The sequence below is a fragment of the Antrostomus carolinensis genome, unplaced genomic scaffold (genome assembly GCF_000700745.2).
Source record: "Antrostomus carolinensis isolate BGI_N321 unplaced genomic scaffold, ASM70074v2 scaffold926, whole genome shotgun sequence".
In the NCBI taxonomy this organism is placed as follows: Eukaryota; Metazoa; Chordata; class Aves; order Caprimulgiformes; family Caprimulgidae; genus Antrostomus; species Antrostomus carolinensis.
Genome location: NW_010322434.1, coordinates 61,265 through 80,863, shown reverse-complemented (window position 1 = coordinate 80,863; position 19,599 = coordinate 61,265). Strand labels below are relative to the sequence as shown.

General features: G+C 51.2%; 1 protein-coding gene across 1 annotated transcript in view; it reads right to left on the bottom strand.

Annotated features, from left to right (window-relative positions):
* Positions 1 to 19,599, bottom strand: part of LOC104526692 (protein kinase C beta type) — a 70,424-nt gene that overhangs the window by 6,942 nt on the left and 43,883 nt on the right. The window contains 5 exon segments of the mRNA XM_029085507.1: positions 7,071 to 7,211; positions 12,997 to 13,104; positions 13,354 to 13,434; positions 16,671 to 16,809; positions 18,748 to 18,810. Coding sequence (XP_028941340.1) covers positions 7,071 to 7,211; positions 12,997 to 13,104; positions 13,354 to 13,434; positions 16,671 to 16,809; positions 18,748 to 18,810 — 532 coding nt within the window.

The window sequence follows — 19,599 nt, the reverse complement described above, 5'->3', positions numbered from 1 at the left end:
CGATGCTCTCCTGGCCCTCTCATCTCCAAAGAGGTGCAGAAGCCACCACCCCTCGGTCCCTCCCTTCTCTCCTTCCGCTTCCCCACAGAGAACACATGCTTCAAGTGCTGGGACAATTTTTCCTGGCATTTAACTTTCATTTGCTAAGGAAAGAGATTTACATTTTTAATAAGCACCAGATTAAATAGGATAAAATATTAAAGACAAATATATGTAAACTTCAACATTCCCCAGTTCCTTCCTCTGCCACAGAGGTTTCAGGGAAGACAACGTGAACATCCATCAGCCTCCAATGGCACGGGGCTTTGGCAGCTCTTGGATGTTCTTACAGTGCTGAGTAAGACATTTATTATCCTCAAGCCTCTAAAAAAAGTTCACTGGGTAACATTTGAGCCCATTTAACTCTAGCTACAGCCACTCTGAACCCAGCCTCGGAGCCCATCCTTCCACACCACCGTACCTCTCACATTTTGCAAGGTCATGCCTGGACCTACAGCCCATTTCTAGGTTGGATCTGCCAAGCTTCTGCTCCCAAGTGTCCGTGAGCACGAGCTTAGCACGGGTTCTAACTCAGCACTCGATCAATTCACCCAGAGGGTACCGAAGATGAGGGCTTCCCAAAATGAGCCTGGGGAGCCTTTTCACGCAGCCTCTGAAGAGCGTTGTGCTGCTGGGGGAGACCCTGCCCAGCTGCCCTCGGTCACAGTCCCACCACCATGCTGTCTGCATCATGACCCTCCAGGAACAACATTTTTGGAAAGACCATTGAGTCCCATCACGAACCCAACACTGACAAGTCCCCGACTAACCCATGTCCCTCAGCACTATGTCTACATGACTCTTCAATCCCTCCAGGGATGGGGACTCCACCACTGCCCTGGGCAACCCCTTCCAATGCCTCAGAACCCTTTCAGCAAAGAAATTCTTCCTCACATCCCATCTCAACTGCCCTGGCCACAACTGGAGCCCATTTCCTCTTGTCCTGTCCCTTGGGCCTTGGTTGAACAGACCAAATGCCTTCCCGAAAGCCATCATATTAACATCAAAATAGAAAATAAATTCCCTAAATTGAAGTTGCCAGTTCCACAGAGCCTGGAAGGTACATGAAACAGAGAGACAGGGGCTTTTCTAGGCCAGGTTGTCACCAGCTGTCCCCCTCAGCACTGAGATAAAACAAACTCGGAGCCAGATGACTGGGAGCAGCTGCAGTGCTCGAGGTTACCGGTGCAGTAACACGGAGCGTAGCGGGGTTTACCTGCTAATAAGCTGCTCACCTGCAGATTCTATCAACTCCCCCTATACAGTGAAAGCCTGACAGTGCTTTGAAAATGTAGCTGTCGTTGCCTATTAGCTTCACGAGATCTTGGTGGAGACATGCAAGGCAGCTCATGTGAGTTGTCTGACAGCGCTAGCCGCCTTTTTGCTATAAAGAAATGCACTCTCTTAAAAAAAAATAATTCAAACTAAAGCAACCTCGTCACAGAGATTTATAAACTACATTCGAAAAATGTGAAACGCTTCCAGTTATTGAGATAAAAAGTACAAATAGATTTTTAATATGTATATTGGCAAGGAATAATTTTCACCATAATGCAAGAAGGTAAGAATATGCGGATAGAAAATGTTCAAAATTGCATCTATCCGTAGTATTTCATTCCCAGCTTTGTGAAGTTCTCAGACTTTCTGTTTGGATGCATAAGAACTTGGCCTGGTCAGCAAACCAAACAGCATCTCCTCCTCTCTGGCAGCTTTCACATGGATCAAATAAATACTTTAAGGCTGGAAACTGTCTTTGGGTTTACAGAAGCCAGATCCAAGCCCAAACCCAACACCTCCAGGCTGTGACCATGCACCTGTGCTGCCCTGCACGCCACGTCCCGAGCTGCCCCCACACCGGCACCATGGGCTGGTGGGAATAGGATGTCCTATTCCCGTGGTCAAGGCTGGGATTTCAGACCCACGGTCTGTCCCACACATGGGGTAGGAGCGAGGAGGAAGGGTTGGTGCTGCTCCGGACTGAAAACCTTTGCTATCTGCAGGAGCATCTTTAAAGCTTCTGAAATTAAGTTCTCTTTAAAGGACGAGAGACATGCTCTATGGATTTCTACATTTATCTAAAGCCACGTTGTGAAAAATCTGCCTCATTTTAGTGCTGTATTAATGTACAGGCTTCACTCCATCCTGAACGGAGAAAGAGGGAGGGTGGGAATTTATCTTACATAAATCCCCAATGTGTCCTGTCTAATATTTATAGCCAGCACAGAATGACTTTTTATTTTTTTTGAGCTGCAGAAATAAAACTGTCAGCTCAGAAGATAGCCTCTCCACTTTATCAGTCTCCAGCTTGATTTCAAACAGAGACAAAGGGCATAATAAAATATTTCCCATTGATCCCCGAGATGCAATCAAAGATCATAAAAAGCCGCGGACGGCTGTTCTGCGATGAAGCCCTCGCCCCCAGCACTGAGAGCTCGATTTCCCAGTTTTTTGGCCCAAAGCAGTGGTACAGCCACAATCCCAACAGCTTTGCAGGCATCCCCTGGGCAAGTCTGACCTTCCTGGTGCTGCTCTGGGTGAGAAACTGGCTCCCTGGTACCTGCGGGAGGATCGGGGCTCTCACACTTCTGGCAAGAGACGCGTCGTCTTTAGGGAATTCATCGGATCATTGAGGTTGGAAAAGACCTCGAAGATCATCAGCCATCAACCCAACACCATCATGTCCACTCAGCCACATCCTGGTGACCGAGACTCTCTTGTGAGGTCCGCAGCAAAGCTCTTACATGGCTCAGCAAGAGAGAAAAGGAAAACACATCAGAACCTCAGGTTTTCTCCTTTTACTGCTGGGATTTGTTCTCAGGGCCGGGCCAAGGGCCCCTTGGTGCTGGTCATGGGAATGGTGGTGCTGCTGGTTCATAAGCGCCCAGTTAACGACCCCAGAGCCCGGCGGGTTCCTCCTGGCTGCGGGCAGAGGTTGGGAGTGATCACTGCCAGGGCTGTCTGAAGCAGGACCCTGCTTTCCATCTCTCTCCTACCAACAAAGACAAGTTTCTGCCCAATACACTGAAAATAGTGGCTGAATAATCAGAAGGAACCTCAGCAAAAGTCTTTCCAGGACCCTGAGGCTGCCAGAAGAAATCTTGACTCAATTATGAGATGTTTAACCTTAACATATTCGTCCGCCTCCCCACGGCACGCTCCTGCCCGCTGTTGGCCCCCTCAATCCTTAAATCTCATCTAATTAGGAAATTACTTATGCAAACATCTGAGCTCACCTTGTAACGACTTAAAATAAGGCTACAAAAATGAACGTGCAAGGGAGTTTTTACAAATGCGGGTCTATAAACGGCATTTCAATATTAATTAATTCAGAGTAGTTAGAGGAAAATTAATTTATGCAATTAAAAATTATTAGATTAAAAGCAATTTTTTTAAACCACAGTCCTGTTGTGAGTAATCCTCTGCTCTGCCGTGTGATTTCAACGCTTTCAAAACGAGGAGACTTTTCAAATCGCTAGGCTGTATGTGAAGTAAAGGAGTAATTAGATACCAAAACCAATAATTATCTCAACGAGAGACAGCGAAAGCAGGCAAGTGTAAATACACTTCCCAGGGTAAGCGCAGACCCAGGGAAGGAATTGTTATGCACGAGCCAAAGCACGGAGCAGCTGAGCACAGCCCACGTCAAAACCGCCGAGTCTCTGCCCAGCAAAGACAGCCCAGCCCCTGACCTGTCTCGTTAGCGGCTCTGTGATAAAGGTTAATCAGGCACAAAGCGGGAAGCAGCACATCAGCTCTCGGGACTTTATTTGCAGCTCCGGGTACGTAATGCCTGAGCCAGGCAGAGGCCTGGAGCAGCCCTTTGCCTGCTGGTGTCGAACGATGCCGGTGTCTGGGAAGTGATGGGAAACCCTTCCTGGTGTGGGGAGGGCACGGAGAGCCCCCGCTTGTACCCACCCTCGCTACCTGCAGAGATCTTACAAAGTCATAGAAACGTGGCCAAAAAATTGTGAGTGCTCATCGTGGTTTTCAGCTGGGATAGAGCAGCTAGAACAGCGCTGTGGTTTGGGTTTGGGAACAGCGCTGTGGTTTGGGTTTGGGAACAGCGCTGTGGTTTGGGTTTGGTGGGATTTGCTGTGAGAAGAATTTGATGATATACTGATGTTTTCAATTGTCACTGGAAGTCAAAGGACTTTGTGTTTTGCTGGTCTGCAGGTGCAAGGTCTGAGGAGGTGCAAGGAATATTAAAATTCATAATCCAAATTAGCGTCTGGCTATGCCAGTGGGATATTCTGTATCATATAACGTCAGTTCAGTATATTAATGAGGGGCTCTCTCTTGCTGGGCTCTCACTTGGGCTTTCGCTCTTCTGGGATTGCGGTTTCGGTTCGGGGAGCACAACCCCCCGGTTCCAGCCAGCACTCGAGCCCTGTGTGCACGGCTGAAGGTCAGAAGCAGTAAAGCAACATCTTTCCTCCTGACCCAGCCAAGCACATTATGAAGGTGCCCAAACCCAGATTTTCATTTCTGTGCTGCTCTGATCTCCGCTCACGGCTGGCATGAAAGGAGCAGCATCTGCCAGCACAGAGGCACCGCTGTTGAAATATCAGCTATCAGCAGGTACCTGAGTTGTCTTAATCCTCCCTAAATCCTAAATCAACTGCGCTCCCCTGTCTCTTCATCTTCCTGCCCTTTCCAACAGTGAATTTTCCCCAGCAGCAGCCGTGAGGTGAGGCGCGACAGACGGCAGCTTAGCGTCCCCCTTCCAAAGTCCAGCATCAAAAAAATTTTAAAGGACAACAGACATTTAAAGCAGGACAAAAATTGCAGATTTTAAACGTAAAACTATAAGGACGTGCTTTTGACAGAATACAACTGTTTCTAACTGTGAAATAGCAAACAACAAATGAGGCAATGCCGCAAACCGAGGGAAAGGAAGGGCGGATAGAGAGGAGGGACACAGCAAACGAGCACAGAAACAGCCCAAGTCGGGGATTTCAGGAGAAAAGGGCTCTTGCAGGGTACGAGCGAGCCCCTGCAGCCCCGGTGCCGGCTCAGCCCCTGCGCCTGCAGCTCACAGACCACTCCTCGGGTCTCAGCATCCCTCACACAAAGGTGGGATCCCACCCTGAGCCAACAAACCACGGTGGGTACAACCAGCCCCAAACCCTCCTGCGCTGGAGAGCAAAGCGAACGCCTCCCTACGTGGTCTCACCCCTGGAAGGGTCCGTTCCTCCCGAGGGAAGGGACAGCAGGTGGCAATTCACATCTGTGCCAGCAGCACCAGCAACCTGGGGGGGCTCCACATTTCTGAGCCAGGCCAGGAGCTGGGACATTCCACTTGCTGCTGATGCAGAGGGCAGCCCAAGCCCTGGAAGTGAAAGGCTCTGAGGGCAGCACCCCAGAGAGTCTCCTGCAAGGAACCACTGTGCAGGAGTTACGTTGAAAATAAACACATTTGTCTGAAATTAAAATCTGCAGCGCCAAACACACGCAGGGCATTGCTGGCAGACCTGGGGTGAGGAGCAGAGCTCCCGGTCGGCAACTGCTCGGCCATCCATACTGGGAGGGAGAGGAGTCTGCAGAGGATCCTGCCAGGCCCAGCTCAGGGGCAGTTTATTGATATTTGATCAGATTTGATCGAGCACAGAGCTCTGGAAGGGAAAAGACTGTCAGAGCAGAGAGGCATTTAGAGGGAGGAGAGGTAAAGGAGCTGAGCACCCTACACCAGATGGACTCCCACTCCATCTTTTCCCTGAAAGCAGAGTTTTTCCAAGCACTAAGGAAGTCCCTTCAAACAATCAGCTTTACAGTAGAGCAGAGGAAAAGCAGACATGCCCCAGGCTGATAAGTTAAATACATGGTGCATCTCTGGACCCTGAGTTGTGACCCAGGATGATGGATTAAGAGAACATGCAATGTCCCCACCTCCATCACCGGGCAGAAATATCAGCCTGTATCAGCCACGTAAATCAGATTTAACTTTGGGTTCAGACCTTCTGTAAAACACCAGCTAGGGCACAGCAGCTGACAGTCATGCAGGAGGAGGAAACATGAATAAGCTCATGGACCTGGACCACTGCAGAGACACCCAGACATAGCTGTGATCCTGCCCATCCCACCAGCGGCAACCAGAGAGAAACCCAGGGAGAGATGTCCCTGTCCCTGCATCGACGTGGTCACTGCTGCCCGTGTGTCCTCTCTTGGGAAGGGCAGAGGGACGCAGCAAAACCACATGCTGGGGGCAGCCGGAGCAGCCCAAGCACCGCAGCTCCCAGGCTTGTGCCCCATAGGCTGCAGGTGACGGGACCCACGGCACAGACGTTACACAGAGATGTCACCGTGCAGGCGGCTGCACCAAGGAGTAGCCAAGTCATCTGGTCTTTTTTAACAACGCACTTCCAGATTACTCATGCTCCCACCTCAGTTTGGCTGCCGGCAGCTTATCTCCCCCTCCAGCCGCGTGCTCCAGGAGCCTCGCACGCCCGGCACACGCAGCATCTCTGTCACTAGTAACACCCGTCTGTACGCAAGGCAGAGAGAGGGGGAGCAGCCAGGTTCTCCTCGCTGCACAGCTCCTCTCCACCCACCAGCCAGGCTTCAGCCTTCCACCGCTTTACCTTGGAGAGAAACTGTCGAGTGAAACACAGCTCCACTGCCACGTCGGACAGACTGTGGTGCTGAGCTAGATGGTGAAATAAAGTTTAGATTGAAAAGAGAAAAAAAAAAGAGAGACCTGTTCAGCTTCAGAAAAAAGGGAGGAAAGAACCCAGCAGACAGAGCGAGCCCTGGGATAACAGACAGAACATTGCACCGCCATGAAATCCGTGAGCTAAGAGCGCGGAGTGTCCGCCCCGCGAGTCAGAGCGAGACGAGGTGTCCGGGAGTTTGACACGTGCCACGTCTGGGGAGAGGTGACCCCCAACGGGCACCCCCACGCTGCGGGCGTGGAGCAGCACTGGTGCGTGGGCACCCACCAGCACGAGTGGGAGAGACTGTGCAGGACAGAACGGGCGCGTGGGAGAGCTGGGGGGAGAGGTGGGGGGGGACGTGCCCGGCGCAGCCACACTTACAGCCTTGGGCTTGAAGGGAGGCTGGATCTCCTTGCGCTCCAGCTTGTCCCAGTCGATGTAGCGGAAGAACGCGTGTTCCTTGATGTCCCGCTCCCCTTCCGGGCCACATCCCAGTCGCTTGGCAGGGTGCTTGGTCATCAGCTTGGGGAGAGGAAGAGAAGAAACAGTCACTTACAGAGTGTCCAACTGCTTCCCACAATGTCCACTTTGAGAAGCCCCAGGGTGCTGTGATGCCTGCCTGGGCATCCTGCATCCCACAGCTGCTGTCCCAGAACACTCCACATCAGTGCCCAGACCCCAGGAGCAGCTCCCAGCACCTCTCCTGGCTTTTGGTGCTTGAAGCAGAGGACAGAGGGAGAAGCCAGAGCAGCTCCAGGGACAAGGAAGGTTGACAACGTCTTACGACAGCAGACTAAGCAGATCTGAGGTACCTGAGCACGGGGTGGGATCAGCACATCCCCTTTTCCTCTGGGAATGACACTGGTTCACCCAGAAATAATGTCAGGGTTGTGGCAGAGCTCCCAGCATGGCTGCAGTCTCACCAGCCTGCGACACCAAGGGGAGCAGGAGCAGGCAAAGCCACTTAGCAGTTCCTTTGCTTGGTAGCCAACTTAGGTTGGCCATGAGGAAAAGGTTCTTGAGGCAGAGGGTGGTGGAGCCCTGGAACAGGCTCCCCAGGGAGGTGCTCATGGCACCAAGCCTGACAAGATTCCAGCAGCATTTGGTCAAGGCCCTCAGGGACATGGTGTGAATGTTGGGCTTGTCCTGTGCAGGGACAGGAGTTGGACTGGATGATCCTTGTGGGTCCCTCCCAACTCACAACATTCCACAATTCTGTGATTCTCAGCATCTGTGTAACTACTTTTAAAGGCCACTGCCCATTTCAGATGAACAACCTGCCCTCAGAAACGTGCATCAGCCCTCAAAGCAGAACCTCCAGTTCTCTGGGGCCGTGGCAGCACAGACAAGAGGCGTCTCTCTAATGAAAGGGTCAATTTGGAGAAAAAAGCACAAAACAGTCCATTAATGTTGTTTATCATCTAAACTTCTCCTCTTCACTGGCTCAATAAGGGAAGTGAAATGGGCCACGGGCAGTAGGGGCGGCTGTACAAACATTAATATCCTGGGGGCATTGTTGGAGCTGTGCTCAGAGATCAGAGGAGATTCCAGAGATTTGTAAGATGTTGATAAACAGGGAGAATATGAGCCGGACACCTGTGACAAAGGGACCATGTTATTAAAAGCAGAGCAGTTAAAATTGATCCCAGAGCTGTGCAGAGGTCGCAGCAAGCCTGGCTGTCTTTTGGGGTGTGGGTCTGCAAGAGACCCCCACTGCAGTCAGGGAGCCCAACTGTGGGCTTATTGGTCCTGCCACCCCCAGGGCAGCACAGCGAGGGTGACCTGCCAGCCCCACCGAGCAGGTTCCCATCACCCCTGGCACATGGATAGACGTCTGCCCACCCAGGAGCAGGGACCTCCCTGTCCCTCAGCTTCCACTACATCCATCTCAAGCTGACTCAAGATCTCTGCCTCTCCTTGGCAGGCTCAGGTAGCATCCTGACAATTCAACCAGGTCCTGCTCGGCTGTGCTAAAGCAGGAGAATCAAAAGATCTCGTGACTCAACGAGGTTCTCCTCAAGCAAGTCCCCAACCACAACGTGAGGGCCTGAAATGTGCCTATAAACCGATTTAGTGATTCAGGTGTCGCGTCAAATAGCTGAGTTTGCGTTCAGCAAACAAGAAAAGAAACCTGTTGGTGGGTCTTTGCTGTCAAACGCTGACCCTGAACACGCTGACACACTCTTGTGCTGCCAGAGCTCACCTGGGGAAGGAGGGGAAGCAGGTCTGTGCACACCCCCCAGGTACAGTCCCTGCTCTTCCACTCGCTGCCTCCTCCAGCCAGAGCCCAGGTTCTCGGCTGCTGCTTTGTGCTGGAAGCTGTTTGACACCCACCCACCCCCCACACCGACACGTTGCCGTTAAACCCCCAGCATCACACACACACACACCCAATTCAGAGCAGCTCAGATGATTAATGAATTGTAAAAGATTTTCTACTTCATGTACCTGCCTGTAAAGCTGAACAGAGCTGTACTAGAGTGCAGCTATTCAGTATTTTCAATATATCCACCCAGAAATTCCGTTTTCTCGTTTTCTATTGTGCTTTTACGCATGTGAGCACGAAGGCACCATCTGTTATTGATGTATTGGACCCCACAAACACACAGATTGATTCTCCTGGCTTACCTAGGATAATCATTCAGCTTTGTTTGTATTAAACAGGAACAAGTTGATTTAATCCCCACACTAACGCAGTGAAAACCCTTCCGGTTTCCGCAGATAAAGGAGGATGTTTTACATGAAATCATGTCTGGTGTTTGCAGCCCAGATACAGGGAAGTCCAAGTCTGGAGTCAATTGCTTTGCTAAGTCCTGGCTTTATTTGCTGTCTTGGGAAGACATGGTGGATGTTCTCTCCCTGGAAGTGTTTAAGTGTTCAGGTTGGATGAGGCTTTGAGCAACCTGGTCTAGTGGAAGGTGTCCCTGCTGCTGGCAGGGGGGTTGGGACTGGGTGAGCTTTAAGGTCCCTCCCAACCAAAACCAGTCTGTAGTTCTATGAGAAGTGGATGCTGCGAGTTCATGGGCTTCACTTCACAGTGGCACGTTTGGCACCGAGAGGCGAAGCTTATTCAGATGATCTTTGTCCACATTTGATGAGACTGCACGTTTTATGGGCAGCAGCCCCCTAGGACCGTCCTGTCAGGCACTGGTCCCTGTGCTGCCCCGGATGCTGCGAGTTCATGGGCTTCACTTCACAGCGGCACGTTTGGCACCGAGAGGCGAAGCTGATTCAGATGATCTTTGTCCACATTTGATGAAACTGCACGTTTTATGGGCAGCAGCCCCCCTGGGACCATCCTGTCAGGCACTGGTCCCTGTGCTGCCCCAGCACACAGCCTGGGCACGCTCTGGGCAGCACATCCCAGCCCCATCACTCAGACAGAGCCAGCAAAGTCCTTGGCACCCAGGAGCATGAGCCATGACCTGCCCCAGAATGCTCCCACCTTCTAGCTGTGGCCACTGGGATGTGGGGACAGCCACACCTCTGAGGGCTTTCCCAGGCAGCACCATCAGTGGAAACACCACTCAAAATACCTGTAAGATTTGCTGGGGAAAACGTGCCATTTGACACCTTTGCTGCCAGGCTGGGATTAAAGAGGGAGCTCATATTCACAGACAAGCTGTTCACCTGGAAGGGGTGGCTTTGCTCAGGCACAGTCAAACCCCACCCCATGGGATGGGAAACGGTTGAGGTTTGTGCCCCCACCCGTGTGCAGACACACGCACACGCAGACACACGCGTGTGCTGCTCCACGGGGCTGAAACGGGAGCCTGGCTCCTGATAACAAACCCGGGCTGCAGGGAGCGAGGCTGAGCTACCTGCACCACCCACATCAGCCTTCCCAAAACATCCGAGCTGACAGCCGAGGAGGGAAATGCTCCATTTCATCTGCTAATTGCTGCCGACTGTCGAGTCAGGGAGCTGTGTTCTGGGTAACTCTCCGCTCTGCCTCCCAGCCAACTGTCTCTGATTAACGCTAGTTCCCTGGCTCGGGATGATCTCAGGCTTCCAGGATCAGATGCTTTTCATCTCCGAGCGCTGCAGCAGGGAGTGATGCCTGGCACCGGAGTGAAACCGCGTGGGAACAACTCAACCCTCTTGGAGAGCATGGGGGTGAAATACCAAAACCCTTCACATTTAAGAGTAGAGGCTTCTCCAATCTCCTGTTCTCTGGACTGATCTAAGGCTGGGTCTGTGCCCTCCTGGAAGTCCTACCACATCCTGACACAAACAGCATGGCCTCGATGCCCCCGTGGATCATTTAGACATACTGCACTGTATTCCAGGGAAAAATGTCAATGCTTTGTTTCCAGCTTACCAACAGTTCTTAAATACCACACATATTTTTAATTAAACTTTCTGATGTAGCAGTTTGGAGGCAGCAAAGAATGTCACACGTTTTTGTGCACCTTCCTGAAAAATGAGTTGTACAAAGGGAACCACCATTTCACTGCAAAAAACACGGGAATTTATAAAGAACCAAGCCCACCACGCGTGGTTAAATGTCCTCCCATGCAGCCTCCCATTTCCAACAGTGAGAAAAGCCGTCACAGCTCCACCCAGCAGCTGTTTCACTCGTGGTCTCTTCTCCTCTATTTACAGAATTCACATTTTGACTGATGCAGCAGCACACAAAGCCGACAGTGAGATCCATCCCTGCTCCAGCCTCCGCTCCCTCCGGCACACAGGGATAACGATGTTCAGCACCACCAAGCATCTCCCCCCCGTCCTGCCTGGCCAGGAACATCGTGGGCTTTCCCCTCATGTCCCAATCAAAACAACAAGAGGAACGAGAGAGGGTGAGGAAGTTTGTGGGAATCTCCCCGTCCATCACCAGTGTGGTTTCTGAAGGAAGGACTTGATTTGACTATGTTCTGCTGGTGGCCTGGCCAGCGTCCCCTCCCTGCCCCCCGTTCCAGGTGGGGAACACCTCCAGCAGCTTTTCCCCTTGGGACAAGCGAATATTCCTCTTTAACACCAGCTCTGAATCCTGGCAACGCTGGGAAGAGGCTTTGAAATGCCACAGTGGGAGCGTTAAGCGCAAGATGTGTCATTTGCAGATAGAAACACTATTTTGAGATCTAGAACATTCAGATATTTTAAATATTAACTATTAAAAGCAAAGATTTTTTAAGTTCCTGCATGAACACGTATTTATAGCACTGTTTGACACTTCCCTGGCTGAGATGAGGCTCCGTCCCAAGCAATAACCAGCATCAGGACCCAGCCAGCCTTTATTCATCACAACCCAAATTAATTCAGACTGCACTTAAGTCTTGCCTAGGCCCAGTCCACAGAGAGGTCAGGACACAGAATCCCAGAACCGCCTGGATTGGAAAAGCCCTTTGAGCTCCCCGAGTCCAACCATGAACCCAACACTGACCAGTCCCTGACTAACCCATGTCCCTCAGCACTGTGTCTACACGACTCTTCAATCCCTCCAGGGATGGGGACTCCACCACTGCCCTGGGCAACCCCTTCCAATGCCTCAGAACCCTTTCAGCAAAGAAATTCTTCCTCACATCCCATCTCAACTGCCCTGGCCACAACTGGAGCCCATTTCCTCTTGTCCTGTCCCTTGTTCCTTGGTTGAACAGACCCACCCCGACCTCTCTCCACCCTCCTTTCAGGGAGCTATAGAGAGCAATAAACACTGGGCAATGCAGAGCTTGGCTGCAAATTAAGAGACATGATAATGAAAACACAGCCCTGTCCCCACAGACACACACCAGCACTGAACTCCAGGTGTCCCTGAAGGACAACTCAACACGGCTCAATGGAAACCTCCACAGGATGGGAGCTCGGTATCTGCTCTTGGGAAAACCATTTAGACATCACATGCCTTTTCTCTAGGTGTCATTTGTCTTCTCAGGCAGAGATGTATAAACCTCCCCTGCTGTCACTTAATGGGGAGGGGGGTCTCTGAGCAGATGCCCTCAACTCCCACATCCCATCCAGCTGGTTTCTCCTGACCTTCACCTGAGCAGCCAGCCAGCCCTTCAGTCCCACCTCTGCTTCTGCTCAGTGCAGTGCAATGGCACAGAGAGGACCCAGGCGTTATTCTGAATTGGGTTTAGCAGATACACACCAAGTAGCACAAGTTGTGGTTCTAGGAGCACAGCACGGGCACCAGGGCACGGCCGAGATCGTCAGATCCCCCTCGTGCTGGGAGCCTGCAGCTGGACCAGGGCAAGGAGAAGCTGGGTCCCCCCCACCCATGTGGGACTGCTGGGGGGGCACAGACAGCATTGCACCCACCGGCCACGCCCCTCCCTCCTCCCAGAAACCACAGGCCAGCCCTTACCCCTTTGCAGATCGCCACTGCCTCCTTGGACATGGACTTGGGGTAGGCGACGTTGTGCTCCATGATGGACTGGAAGAGCTCGTCTTCATCTTCTCCCTCAAAGGGAGCCTGGAGTGAAGCAAAGAGAGGTTCAGCAGCGTTGCTTCATCTTCCAGTTTCCATTTGCTGCTGGGATTCTCAGCCATGAAATCAGCCCCGGCTGGTTTCATGTCTCAGCATCCCCGTCCCCAGGGCTGCACCCGTGGCTTGGTCTCCAGCACGGAGGAGATGGGCCCCCGACAGAACAAACCACACGGCAGCGTTTGCTCACAATGGAATTTAACACAGTCCCACAGGAATCAATTAGAATTCAATTACCTGGCCAGCTAACATTTCATAGAGCAGGACTCCGAACGCCCACCAGTCCACGGACTTCCCATAGGGCTGGTAAGCAATTATCTGAAAACAACACAAACAGCAGGATTACAGCCCATTTTGAACCTGTTGGCACAACGCAAACCAATTTCCAGCTGTGGTGTGGGTCAAAAGGACAAGGATGTTTACTGAGACACCAGTATGGCAATGGGAAATGGCAATTATAAACAGAGCACACGACAGGCAAAGGGCTCGGGAACTAAAAAACCATCAGCCCTCAAACGTGCACTAAATATTGGGAAAAAAACAGAATATTCACTGTGATTCGAGACAGATTCATTCGGATTCAGACAAAACTTCAGCATATTTGTTGTGCTCCTTCCTTCTCGTCGCAGCCAGGCGTGTTGGAGCAGGAGCAGCAGCGGTTCCTCCTCAGCCTGATACACTTGGGGATTCGTTTTCTGCTGACTTCAGTGCACAGCCCTTTACAACAGACTTGCAGCACACAGTAGTGAAAACCTTCTGCTTTCAGGCTGCCAGTTTGCTTTCTATTATTTATTGCAGAACATGCCTCAGAAAATAACCTAATAACTGACGGCTCCATCCTTACCTGAGCAGTGTGATTGTTCTGGAGTCGGGATATAACTTCAGGGTTTGAGGGGGGATTTTTTTTTGGTTGGTTGGGGTTTTTTTTTAAATTTAAAAATATAAATATTCATTTTGGATAAGGCACCAAAACGTGAATTTTCATATTTTTCCATGATTTACTCTACAAAATCCAAGCAGGGAGTGCAGAAGGAGCTGGGCTCCCGCGGGCACCTCTCAGCTTTGAAGGGTCTGTCATACTCGGGTTTATTTGCTGGGCGGCTGCTGCTGGGCGTCACTGCAGTGCTGGGGGTGTGACAGGCCTTGGGCTCTGCCATCTGTTACTTAACGCAAAACAATTACGCCAATTTATTAATCCTAATTACAGAATTCTATTCTGCAAAGATTCCTACACTTGAGTACAAATGCAAATCGTATGCTAATCACAGGAGAATGTACACAGAGATCTGGGGAGTTCTGCTCCTGCCACTGCTGCTCCAGAGCTGGGCTCCCATCCCGCGGCTCCAGGCACCGCCCGCAACATCCAGAGTCCTCAGGTTCAGCCACCTCTGTCCTCGCAAAGCCCTCGGCAGTGTCCAATGGGATCCAGCTGCGAGGTATGTCAAGATGCAGGTCAGGTGCTGCCACCCCACTAATGAGAGATGAGCTCCATCCTGCAAGAGCATCAGCACCGACGCAGGATTAGACATAGTGCTGAGGGACATGGGTCAGTCGGGGACTTGTCAGTGTTGGGTTCATGGTTGGACTCGATGAGCTTCAAGGGCTTTTCCAGTCCAGGCAGTGCTGGGATTCTGTTACAAGACTGAGGCCAGCCTCCTGTTCTCTCCTTGGCCCTGGTCCAGCCACATGTCCCAGTGTGGTGACAGGGCTCTGAGTTCCTGACAGCATCCTGTGGCCAGGCTGGACCCTTCCCACTGAGATCAGATGTTGAAGTCCAGCTCTGAAACTCCTCGACCGAGCGCACTTGAAGTGCCTCCCGCTTGTTTGATGACTTACGAGCGCTCTGGGAAATTCAGGTGTGAACTGTTCACGCCATAAAGGCCTTTAAAAGAAAACAGTTCTTAGAAGAAATCCTCGCAGAAAAGCAGGCTCTGTAAATTCAAGTCACCGACTGCACGTTAGGGAAGGTCAAAACCCAGCAGCTGAAGAACAGGTTTTGTTCAGAGGAAATGACACACGCGGGCTCATTCGCACTCAGTACCTGTCCCCTTGGCAGGCAGAGCTCTACCTCAGAATAGAAAAACCTCTTGAAGTGGGTCAAGCAAATCACAGGACATTTTTACCCTCAAGACATGTTGGCTTGGGAACATTGCAGCTTCCCAACAGGAGGAAGCATGGTCCAGCAGAAGGGCCCTGGAGTGGAGCTGCCCACTGGGACCTCGGCTCTGCTGCCGGCTTGGCCACCTGGCAGGAGACCACGCCAGCACCACATACCCCCTTTTCCTATGTACAAAATATGGGATGTCTATGTTCACTCTGAGACCCACTGGCAGCAGGATTTAACATCATTCCAGGTACTGTAGTGATTTGCATCCTAATTCTCGTTTTCTGTTTTTATTTTGGTAAAAAAAAAAAATAAAATAAAAAAAAAATAGAGTGAGAAGGAAATAAGAGTTTAAGTGATAACACTCAGCCAAATACCGAGAGAACTGGTCATTTGTCCTGCTCTGAAAGAGTATTAATCACACCCAGCAACTGAGCTGCGCGCCCACAGGACACCAGTATTAATCGAGGCAGGATGAGGATGTGTAATGGACAACGGAACGCGTAATTAAAAACCTCTCTGGCTGCAGCAAAACACGACGTAGTTTAGCGTGTAAGAGCACCTATGTCCTGGCAAAGAGAAGTGGAGTTTAGCATACAGGCACATCTAACTGTCCTGGCAAAGAGAATCTCTTTCTCTAAAATATTTAAGTGAATGAATATTAATCTCCTCATTGAAAATTCATCAGAGTGAGAAGATTTTAGAGGGATATTTTTATGTTAAGGGAACAGGCATTTGGGAATAATTACCCACCAGAATTTCACAGGTCTGACATTAAATTGCACCCATTTAGCACTTCATGCAAGTGTCATATGTGACTCCATCACACGAGTAATAACCAAATGCAAAGTGATTCTGGAGTGATCCAGAGCTGTGGAGAGGGAGCTGCTCCCCATCAGACACACACAGCCCTTCGCTGCAAGTAGCCACCTGGAGAGATCTCAAGATTTCCACTTCACATGGAAATATCACCCACTGATAATTCCATTTTTCCCACTGGTCATGTTATGCTGGAAGCAGCTGTCGCACATGGTGAGGGGCAAAGCTGAGTTCCTGGGCTTGTCTTCTCCAGGAGCAAGGGAGCGTGCCAGGAGCTGCTCTCGGCGGGTTCGAGTGTGCCAGGGATGGGACAGGCGTGGTGACGCCACTGGCACAGACATGGAAAAAACACCCAGAGAGGAAAAACACGCTGCAGGGACACCAGCATGGAGATCTTCTCTACTTGGAGGCAGGAGCAGGGCACACAGCCAAACAGAGAGGCAGATCCAGCATCGCTGCTTCCTTAAAGGCAGCCTCTGGGGGATGGACAGCACTGAGGGGATGGACTTCCCAGGCTGACAATGAATCCACGAATGTCCCTGTCTCAATCAGAGCCCAAAGCAACGTCACCCCATGGAAAAGAGCTGCTGAAACGCGTAGGGAGCATCTGCTGCCGCTCTGCTTCTCCTACCTCAGGTGCAATGTAGTCTGGAGTGCCACAGAAGGTCTTGGTAGTCACCCCGTCCCAGATGTTCTCCTTGCACATGCCAAAGTCTGCGATCTTTATGTGCCCCTCACTATCCAGCATCACATTGTCCAGCTTTAGGTCTCTGCAAAGTGAAAGCAAAACAATGACACAGGAGATCACACGTGAAGCCACCCAGCAAAGACCCAAGTGTCCTGACTCCAGGTTGCTCTCCAGTGAGCAAGCTCTGGCTTCATCTCCCCCCAGACTCTTTGTAGGATGATGTTTGGGGAAATGAGCAGAAATAAGTCAGCGATCTGTCAGCGTGAAGAGTTTAGTTCACTTTTAACCCACAGGAACACCATGCTGGGCAAATGGCTTTGAAGTGTTTGAAGTGTTTAACACTCATCTAGCAGAGAGAGACATTTAATAGATTTTTTTCTTTTGCGCCTGTGAAAATCAAAGTGCACTTACAGCTCAGCAGCACTGGAGAAGAACCTACTCAGCAGAAGCCCCGGCATCACCTGTGCCGTGCTCCCCCACGGAAGTACAAATCAACCGTGTTTCTCTCTGATCCTCGTCCAGAGAATATCTGGGAGTTACAGCCAATTCTGCAGGAGCTTTGCTCTTCAGCACAAATTCTGGAGATGGTTTCAGCTGCAGAGCTCCCGCCCCGCCCCCCAGCCCTGACCAGCCCCTCCAGAGGTGGCTGCTCCAGCCCGAAGGACAGTTTTGCAGCAGACACTCAGTATTTCAGGTGCAATTATTCATTCCCAGCCACATCATTACCAGGCAGGTCTGTGATCTGTGCTGTTCCTGGCTGATGTTCTATACAGTAAAGCAGCACTCAAAGGTCTCCATGTCAATATTGGAGCATATCTACAAGACTTCCCCTGCCTGAGGGTGACAGTCAGTGATGAGGCAGGTGACAGAGGGGCACAGTGGTGCAGGCACAAGCCGTGCCCTGCCCGCCTGGTCTCTGTAGCCATGCCCGGCTGCATGGTGAAGAGCAAACACACCTCACGTGACCCAGAGTGGGTGTGATGGGCACATCGTGTCTGTGCCACCCTCTCCTCAGAGAGACCCCTGGCCCAATTAGCCCATGGGAAGAGCCTGCTCGGTGGGAAGAGCCTGCTCAGCAGAGTTGTAGGGCTGCACCGAGCACGAGGCTTAACTTCGTTAAGAGCCCAATAAGCAGCATAGCATCATTTACAACTTCTCGGTGGGTTTTAAGACTGCTTTTTCCAATTATTGTTTCAGCACTTAGAACCCTGATGGGCCAAAGACAGATGGACACGAGCCTGGATTCAGATTTGGAGGAAGGAAGGGAGGAAGGAAGAAGGGCACTGGGGACCAGCAGACCTAGAATTTCTCTGTAGTGGCTGATGGCAAAACCATCCCTCACGTCAGGTTTGCCCCACTTCTTTCATCTTCAGAACAGGTTTCAGCATCTCATAACTTCAGTAGCACAGCTGGCATCTCTTTTTGCAAAGCAGTTAATGGTATCTGACACTCATTAGGATGCTCTGCTCTACCTCGGGCTCTGGGAATACTCCCGAGCAGGGAAGAGCTGCAGTACATCAGTTTTAGTGCTTAACCAGCAGCCTCAGAGCCCGGACCAGCACTTGGCAGTGACCTGGCCAACTCTGGATGAGATAATCATATTGTGAATGGAAAAGAAGTTCGAGTTTCTCAACCAGAAGTGACAGACTTGCACTGCAGATCTCAGGATAAACCATTCATAAGCACTTCTGTTAGTGATAATGGTAAGAAAATAGTGCCCTGCAGCAAAAACACGTGGCTGAGAATTGGTCCACGCTGCCAGCGAGCATTTGTGTCGTATGGAGAGAAAAGAGTGAAACAGAGGCAAGAGAGGGACCAAAGCTGCCTTCCTATAAAACGGGGAAAAAGACAAGACCCTGCTCAAAAACCAGGGACACCAGTAGGCTCCCAGTGCCACTCTGGGCACGCACACCCAGCTGCCAGAGCCCGTCGGTGAGCTGGAGCACCGCGGCCGCTGCCTCGCTCTGGCTGTGCCTGGAGTTCTCGGGGGAAGAGAGGAAGGAGGAACGTGCTCACCTACCGATAAATGATGCCTTTGCTCTGCAGGAAGAAGAGGCCGATGGCTATTTCTGCTGCATAGAATCTGAAATGAAAGATTTAAAAGGAAGACGGATAATTAAAGGAGATGAATCAAAATGAAAACCTTTCGAATCCAATCGCACTCAATGAAACGCGTTGGGCATACATGACCAAAGGATAAAGACAGCCACAACATAAAAATACCAGACAAGTATCACAGGAGAACGACACAACCCAGCCCCCACCCGTGCCAGGAAGGGATGGGATCAGGTCGCTGTGGGCTGGCAGGGGGCTGTCACTTCTCGTTACACGTTCTCATTAAGCATGAGTTTGGATCTACGGCTGTTTGCTACTGTGCGCTGGCAACGCAGCTTGAAAAGTTATCTGTCATCTCAGGGGGAGCAAGGAGATAACACGGACTGGCACTGCCTCCTTTAAAGAATATCCTGGGTCTCGGAGGGCTCTGCCAGAGTGCAAAACACCGCTCAAACCACCCGGGCTCCACTCACTGTGGTTTTTATTTAAGCATATGAAGGCTTTCACGAACACATTCTGCTCTGTCCAGATTAGAGGCAGCAGGAGCCAAAAGCCACCAGTTAACACACAGGTTGGTAAACCCCAGTGGAGGAGCCAAAGATCCAACGTCCCTCTGATACCCTGGAGAAGGGTACAGGGCAGAACAGAGGCATAGGCAGAACAGAGGTATAGGCAGCACAGCGGCTGGGAGCTCACCAGCTGCTGCCCATGTCCCCCAGGAAGCCCCAAACCTCCCTGCCTGGTACTTGTATTTACCTATCAACAAGGGCAACGTATCCCAGAGATGAGCTGGAGGCACCAGCATTGCAGGTACCAG